Source organism: Microtus oregoni, unplaced genomic scaffold, assembly GCF_018167655.1.
Source record: "Microtus oregoni isolate MIOR12 unplaced genomic scaffold, Mior012 000199F_ref0000230, whole genome shotgun sequence".
Classification (NCBI taxonomy): Eukaryota; Metazoa; Chordata; class Mammalia; order Rodentia; family Cricetidae; genus Microtus; species Microtus oregoni.
The window spans coordinates 283,051-291,915 of NW_024544858.1; the positions used below are offsets into that span (position 1 = coordinate 283,051).

Here is an 8,865-nt window from a genome sequence, read left to right on the forward strand (position 1 = left end):
AAACCTCACTACTATAGGTAGGGCTGAATTATCTTTCATGTTTCAAATAAGGGGACAACTGTTCATTGGTTAATGGTGCACTTTTGTAATATGATTGAGAAAAAAGAATGGGGTAAATAAATCAGTCATGGTTGTAGGGTTTGCTACAAATGGTAGCTAAATTTTTTTTAAATTTTTAATATAAAATGTCTGGCACTATATTTTAGGATACAGTTGGGAAGACCATGAGGTTGAAGAACATTGTCAAAGTTCTAGAAGACATGAAAGGTAATTTTCATTTATAAATATACAAATATACCTCTGAAGAATTGTAATACATCCTATATGTTTAAAAAAAGCAGCAGTGTATATAAGAACATGCATTGATAATTGTTAAATTCTCACAAAATCATATACCTTAATTTCAGATAGGTGAACTGCATTTGCAAGTCATTCTTTTAAGAAAGAAGTCAAGGAAACAATGTCTTAATTTATATTACCATTTGAATCATAATACAATGAGAACTATACTGTAAAATTGTCTGTTTATTTCATATTATTCACATTATAAAAGATATACATGTTGAAAAGATGATAAGTATATCTTTAAAACTCTCTATTACACTAATAGTCCATAGAAAAGGTAGTTTAACCCATATACTTGTGACTGTGTTAAGTTTAGTGAGGGGGCCGTTAGAGTCATGAATCAAGGGGCAGCTGTTGTGGAGAGGCCTTAATCCAGATGCCACAAGTCTATGAGGACATAAAGTGTGAACTCAGTGTGGAAATCTTGTATTTGTTATTCTTCCTTTACTAGGTATATCATATGTTACTCTGGATAGAAGCCACATGAGCATAGGGATGTGAAAAGATATAGCATATCTCTCTCTCAGAACAAACAGAAGATATGTAGCAGTCTCCATGTTGAGTATACTTGTTGAATTTGATGTAAAAGTATACAAATAATTAGTTTTATAGCCTCATTGTTAATATATCAACAATCTCACATTTCAAAAAAGCACCATGAGTACTAGGACTGTATAAATATTTCTCTTTGTCCTAGTTTACTTAGCAAATGTAGTATCACTCACAGTAGAGGACACATTATGAATGCAATAAGAGTGGTAAAGCTCTGAGTTTTTTCAGTTCTCTTCAAATACACGAAAATTCTCATGTAGAAAATAGATTCTGTAAATGTGAATCATGTATCTTTAAAGATGAAAAGCAAGCCTTAATTATGGGGAAAAACAAAATTGTAAACATGGTAATAAAACGTTAACATATAATTCCTCTTTAAAATAGGACTAAATTGTAAAATTAATTCATACAGATAAAAAATTCAACAATGTACTAAATGTAGTAATACTTTCATATGTATCATTATCATTGTAGGCATGAAAAAAGTCAAACTAGAGAGAAAACTTCTGCATATACTCAATGTATTAAAGCCATTACATGTGACGGTCATCTTCACATGCCTGAAAAAACACATACTAGATTAAAACCCTATGAAGGAAATGAGTGTGGTCAAGCCTTTTCACATCACAGTCATCTTCAAAAGCATAAAAAGACATACACTGGAAAGAAACTCTATGGATGTAATCAGTGTGGTAAAGCCTTTGCATGTCACAGTGATCTTCAAAGGCATCAAAGAACCCATACTGGAGAGAAACCCTATGAATGTAATCAGTGTGGTAAAGCTTTTACATGTCACAGTGATCTTCAAAGGCATGAGAGAACCCATACTGGAGAGAAACCCTATGAATGTAATCAGTGTGATAAAGCCTTTGCATGTCACAGTGATCTTCAAAGGCATGAAAGAACCCATCCTGAAGAGAAACCCTATGAATGTAACCAGTGTGGTAAAGCCTTTGCATGTCACAGTTACCTCCAAAAGCATAAAAGAACTCATACTGGAGAGAAACCCTATGAATGTAATCAATGTTTTAAAACCTTTGAACATCACAGTACTCTTCAAACACATGAAAGAAGCCATACTAGAGAGAAACCCTATGAATGTAACCAGTGTGGTAAAGCCTTTGCATATCACAGTCATCTACAACGTCATGAAAGAAGCCATACTGGAGAGAGGCCCTATGAATGTAATCAGTGTGGTAAAGCCTTTGCACGTCATAGTGATCTTCAAAGGCATGAAAGAAGCCATACTGGAGAGAGGCCCTATGAATGTAATCAGTGTGGTAAAGCCTTCGCACGTCACAGTGATCTTCAAAGGCATGAAAGAACCCATACTGGAGAGAAACCCTGTGAATGTAACCAGTGTGGTAAAGCCTTTGCATGTCACAGTTACCTCAGAAAGCATAAAAGAACCCATACTGGAGGGAAACCCTATGAATGTAACCAGTGTGGTAAAGCTTTTGCACGTCACAGTAATCTACAAAATCATGAAAGAAGCCATACTGGAGAGAGGCCCTATGAATGTAATCAGTGTGGTAAAGCCTTCGCACGTCACAGTGATCTTCAAAGCCATGAAAGAACCCATACTGGAGAGAAACCCCATGAATGTAATCAGTGTGGTAAAGCCTTTTCATGTCACAGTTACCTCCGAAAGCATAAAAGAACTCATACTGGAGAGAAACCCTATGAATGTAATCAATGTTTTAAAACCTTTGAACATCACAGTACTCTTCAAACACATGAAAGAAGCCATACTAGAGAGAAACCCTATGAATGTAACCAGTGTGGTAAAGCCTTTGCATATCACAGTCATCTACAACGTCATGAAAGAAGCCATACTGGAGAGAGGCCCTATGAATGTAATCAGTGTGGTAAAGCCTTTGCACGTCATAGTGATCTTCAAAGGCATGAAAGAAGCCATACTGGAGAGAGGCCCTATGAATGTAATCAGTGTGGTAAAGCCTTCGCACGTCACAGTGATCTTCAAAGGCATGAAAGAACCCATACTGGAGAGAAACCCTGTGAATGTAACCAGTGTGGTAAAGCCTTTGCATGTCACAGTTACCTCAGAAAGCATAAAAGAACCCATACTGGAGGGAAACCCTATGAATGTAACCAGTGTGGTAAAGCTTTTGCACGTCACAGTAATCTACAAAATCATGAAAGAAGCCATACTGGAGAGAGGCCCTATGAATGTAATCAGTGTGGTAAAGCCTTCGCATGTCACAGTGATCTTCAAAGCCATGAAAGAACCCATACTGGAGAGAAACCCCATGAATGTAATCAGTGTGGTAAAGCCTTTTCATGTCACAGTTACCTCCGAAAGCATAAAAGAACTCATACTGGAGAGAAACCCTATGAATGTAATCAATGTTTTAAAACCTTTGCACATCACAGTACTCTTCAAACACATGAAAGAAGCCATATTGGAGAGAAACCCTATGAATGTAACCAGTGTGGTAAAGCCTTTGCATGTCACAGTAACCTTCGAAAGCATAAAAGAACACATATTGGAGAGAAACCCTATGAATGTAACCAGTGTGGTAAAGCCTTTGCATGTCACAGTAATCTACAAAGGTATGAAAGAACCCATATTGGAGAGAAACATTGTGTATGTAATTAGTGTGGTAAAGGCTTTGTTTATCATAGTCATCTTCAAAGACATGAACTAACACATACTGGAGACAAACCCTATGAATGTAATGAGTGTGGTAAAGCCTTTGTACGTCACAGTACTCTTCAAATGCATAAAAGATCACACACTGGGGATAAACTCTATGAATGTAATCAGTGTGATAAAGCATTTGCATGTATGAATAATGTAAATCATGAGAAAAAATCATACTGCAGAGAAACCCTATAAATGTATTCAGTGTGGTAAAATTTGTGCTTTATATAGGAGTAAAATTTTTGTTTGCAGCAATCTTTTAAAATCTTTGCATATTACAGTAGACATTGACTACCTGAAATAAAAAAGAGGACTTCTTATTATACAGTATTTGGTCAGATCTTTAGCCAAAACATTTATAATCAGCTACACAGTGATTTGTTATTCCCCTCTGTATACTGTGAATATATTTTGTTGTCTTTGTTTAATAAAAAAAAAGCTGCTTTGGGTCTATGGCAGGACAGAATAGAGCAAGGCAGGAATTCCAAGCAGAGATAAAGGAGAAAAGAAAGTGGAGTCAGACTCCATGTATCTGCTGAAGGAGACAGATGCCCTGGAATCTTACTGGTAAATCACAAGTCTTGTGGTAAAATAGAAAATAATAGGAATGAGTTAATTTAAGATGTCAGAGGTAGTTAATAAGAATTCTAAGGTAGCTGGGCGGTGGTGGTGCATGCCTTTAATCCCAGCACTAGGGAGACAGAGACAGGCGGATCTCTGTGAGTTTGAGGTCAGCCTGGTCTACAAGAGCTAGTTCCAGGATAGGCTCCAAAGCCACAGAGAAACCCTATCTCAACAACAACAACAACAACAAAAAAGAATTCTAAGCTAATAGGCCAAGCAGTGTTTTAATTAATATAGTTTCTGTTTGATTATTTTGGGTCTTGGCAGCCAGGAATGAACAAGGATCTTCTGCCTACAACACAGAGCTATTTCTTCTGTAGAAATAAATTTGACAGTGTTAACAATCTTTTCAAGCATTATGATGTCATTTTTATACTGTTTGTACTTACAAACTCATGGTAAAATGAATTTATGAAGTCCTATGTGTAGGGTAAATGGGCCAGCCAAAAAAACACATCCTGACTCTGAAATCAGAGCCAGTGAAATACATAATTTTGACTCTGAAACTGGAGACAAAGAAATATATGCTGACTCTAAAAGCAAGATAAGGAAATACACTTTGTTTCTGAATCCAGAGCCGATGAAAGAAACACCTGACCCTGAAACCAGACTTAAAAGACTATAAAAGGCAAGTGACAGAACATACTTTGACCCTAAAACAAAAGCCAAAGAAACACACTTTACCCTTGACCAACTGAGCACAAAACCAGCTAATCCTTAAGCTCAAGATCTACCAACCCCTGAACATGAAATCCAGCCAATTTCTGCATTGTTCAAGATCAGGGATTGACATCTAACCAATTCCCACCCTGAGAACCTTCTCCCTGGGAATACTCTGTGACTAAGAAGTCCTATATAAGTTCTGTACTTGTTCAGTTGGCTTCTGCCCTGGCAGAGACAGCCCCTCTCCTGGATTCTTCCCTTCCAAATAAATTTCTTGAATGAGTTTTGGGTGAAGACCTTCACTGTAGTGGTAAGAAACTTTGTAGTGGATTGGAACAGAGAAGCTTTGGTCACCTCTGCTGGCAAACTCCCTTAAAGGAGCAGGGCAGAAGTAGCAACTCTTCACCAGAGACTGCAACATTTCTGCAAGTTTCCCATGAACTCCAGTGAAGCAGAGAAGTAACAATTTGGGCTGAAGCTGAGAAAAAAAATTGGCATCTCTGTTAGGAAACTCCCTAGTGGAGTGGAACAGAGAAGCATTGGGCACCTCTGCTGGGAAACTCCCTTAGGGAATTGGAACAGAACAGCCATGGACATGTCTGCTTTGAAGCTCTCTTAGCAGAATGAAGCAGGGCCCAGCTGTGATGGCTCTTTTGGAGAGGAGCAGTTTTGCTACATCCTGCATGAAGAACATCTCCCACTGGAACACAGCCTCACATATAGCCGGACTTCCCAATAGCCAGTATTTGTCAGGGACCATCTTTGACAAGTATACCAGTTACCAGGGTAGGGGTATGGGGATTAGATAAATAAGTAAGGAGAATGAAGACACAAGTGAAAATAATAAAGCAAAAGCATAGGATAGTACTGGCAGGGAGTTTCAGTGAATACTGTAAATCTGCCTGCATTTAATTTCCCATTATGTTTATACCCAAATACAACGGGAGGAAGAAGACAAAAGACTGCTTTAACACAATGCCAAGGACAACTAGAACAGTTACTTGCTTCAATACTTTGATCCATCAAGTCCTTGATTATTGAGAAAAAACATTCTGTTATTCAGGCAGTGAACCGACCCTAGACCAAGGATCCTAAAGGCAGTCATTCCTTAGGCCAAACATCTTAATTCAAAAGAAGGAGCAGAAGTATGTTTGAATTCTCTCACCTTTGTTCAAGAGGGAGTGGATTTATCTGCCTGGGCCCTCTTAAAGTCCAAAACACAAAACAACCACACCTTAGGTCAGGGTGTGTAACCACACCTGTTAACAACTTTGCCACCCTGAAACTCTGACCTTCAGACAAGGTGGAAATAGGCTCATGGTTTGGGGCCTCTACAAGGATACCTTTTCTTTTCATAGCTGTAGGTATCCAGTACTGTAGTAATAAGAGTGGCGGGGCTGCGTCCCCAGCACCCCGGCTGCCTGCTCAGCTAGCTTATGCCCCGAAATAACAACACACAAACTGTATTCATTTAAACACTGCTTGGCCCATTCTCTTCTAGGCTAATTCTCACATATTAATTTAGCCCATTTCTAATCATCTCTGTGTAGCACCCCAAAGTGCGCTTACCGGGGAGATTCTAGCCTAGTCCATCCTGGGTTGGAGCTTCATCCTGGGAGCGGGGCATGGCGTCTCTCTCAGGCTGCTCCCAAGAGGAGAGCTGTTGAGAGTCTGACCTCACTTCCTCTTCCAGCGTTCTGTTCTGTTTACTCCTCCCACCTAACTTCTAACCAATAAAATGGGCCAGGGCAGTTCCTTTATTAGCCAATGACCTTCCTCCATCACAGTACACTTTCCTTTCACAACTGTAGGTATGGCCTGACTTCTAACAATCAGGCTACCATTTTCTTCAGAGCCCTAGGTATCAGGCTACCTTCCCTCCACAGCTTCAGTTATAGCCAGACTTCTCAACAGTCAGGATTCCTTTCTCCTTATAGCTGTAGGTATCCAGTATACTTTGCCTTCACAGCTTTAGGTATGTCCTGACAGGACAGTGAGGGTACCTTTCTCTTTAGAGCTATAACTATTCAGAATACCTTTTCTCCAGAGTTTCAGGCATAGCCTGACTTAGTAACAGTCAGGGTAGCTTTCCTATCAGCTGTAGATATCCAGGATTGTAATTTGAGACTGTTCAGGAAGTTCCTGGTGCCATCTAGACCCAAATAGTCACACAGAAAATATAGTAATTACAACACTGTTTGGTCTGTTAGCTCAAGATTCTTATTGACTAATTCTTACATCTTAAATTAACCCATTTCTATTAATCTCACCACAGGCTGTGGCTTATCAGTAATGTTCTGTTCTGGCATCTTTCTGCTTGAACAACTACATCTCTTTTACTCCACCTATTCTCTCTCTCTCTCTCTCTCTCTCTCTCTCTCTCTCTCTCTCTCTTCCAGCCTGACTATATTCTGCCCTGCTGTAGGCCAAAGCAACTTTTCTTATTTACCAATGGTAATAAATCATGTTCACAGCATACAGAGGGGAATCCCACATCCCAAGATACCTTCTCTTCACAACTGTAGGTATAGCCTGACTTCTGACTGTCAGTGTTGTAGGGAGGTTGCTTGTTTGATTCCCAGCCACCTGGCTAGCTTTGACCTGAAATAATCACACAAACACTGTATAAATTAAACAACTGCTTGGCCCATTAGCTCTGGCTTCTTATTGGCTAAGTCTTACATCTAAATTTAACCCATTTCTATTAATCTGTGTATGGTCTTGTGGCTGTGACTTACTGGGTAAAATTCCCAGCATCTGTCTTCAGCATCTCCATGGCATCTCACTTACTCTGCCCTTCTTTCTCCCATCATTCAGTTCAGTTATCCCTGTCGACCTAAGTTCTGCCCTATCAACAAGCCAAGGCAGTTTCGTTATTCATTAATGGTAATCACATCACACAGAGGGGAATCCCACATCAGATCATCGTATCTTTCTCCACACAGCTGTAAATATCCAGACAACCTTCCTTTCATAGCTGTAGGTATAGTCTGACTTCTGACAGTCAGGATAACTCCCCCCACCCAGAGCTGTAACACTTGCACTATGAATTTAAACAGTAATGTAACCCTTTTAGATTTTATATTTCTCCTCAATTGAATGGAATCACTGATTCAGGTATAAAACTTTATTGATTTATATTTGTTCCTTTTCTGTTGTTGTGATATAATGTCTAGGTCAACTTGTAAAAATTAATTTGGCCTTTGGCTCCAGCGGGATACAGCATCACCATGAAAGTGACATGACAGCTGGACAGTGGTGGTGCATACTTTTGATCCCACACTCAGGAGGCAGAGGCAGGTGGGTCTCTGTGAGTTTGAGGCCAGCATGGTCTACAAAGCTAGTTCTAGGACAGACTTCAAAACTACAGAGAAACACTTTCTCAAAAAAGAAAGAAAGAAAGTGTTATGGCTACAACTGTCTAACATGACAGCTAAAACAGGAAGCTGAGAACTCAAATTTTTGATCTATAGCATGAATCAGAGAGTATAAACTAGAAAAGCCTACCCCCAGTGACTTATTTCCTCCAGCAGGACAGCATTTCATAAGTCTTCCCAAATGATTCCATCAACTTAGAAGGATTGATTTCTCAGACTTCAAGCCTGCCTGATTGCTTCATGGTGAAGAAAAACTCTGTAAGCCATTAGGTGCTTTAACACCTATATTATAGGAATGAATTCTTACATGAGAAAAATTTTCATGAGTGAAAACATGTTTAAAGAGTTGTTTTGATTGTGATTATGGTGTGGGTATGTGAATGTGCATGCTGGTTTCTGATATATTAGATCCTAGGGTTTTATTGCAGAAATTACAGGAGGGTGTCAAAAAAATCAGACCTTGGTCCAGGTAGCAAACATTTCTTAACTGCCCAGCCATGTTTCTAGTGCTCTAACTATTTTAAAGCCTATTTGTATCTATTAAAAGACAGAAATAGGAATAAACTCACATAAAAGAAAACGCTTTCTGAAAATGATTTTGTAAAGGCTTTAGACATTACAGTTGTCTTCAGCTTCAAG

The 8,865-nt window shown here is 39.0% G+C and overlaps 1 protein-coding gene across 1 annotated transcript; it reads left to right on the forward strand.

Moving 5' to 3' along the window:
- Window positions 1-224: 224 nt before the first annotated feature.
- Window positions 225-2,624, forward strand: LOC121445489 (zinc finger protein 844-like; the record flags this gene model as incomplete). Its single annotated transcript, XM_041647628.1, has 2 exons — window positions 225-267; window positions 1,624-2,624. Coding segments are annotated over exons 1-2 (1,044 nt in total), but the record flags the coding sequence as incomplete, so codon positions are not given.
- Window positions 2,625-8,865: the final 6,241 nt, after the last annotated feature.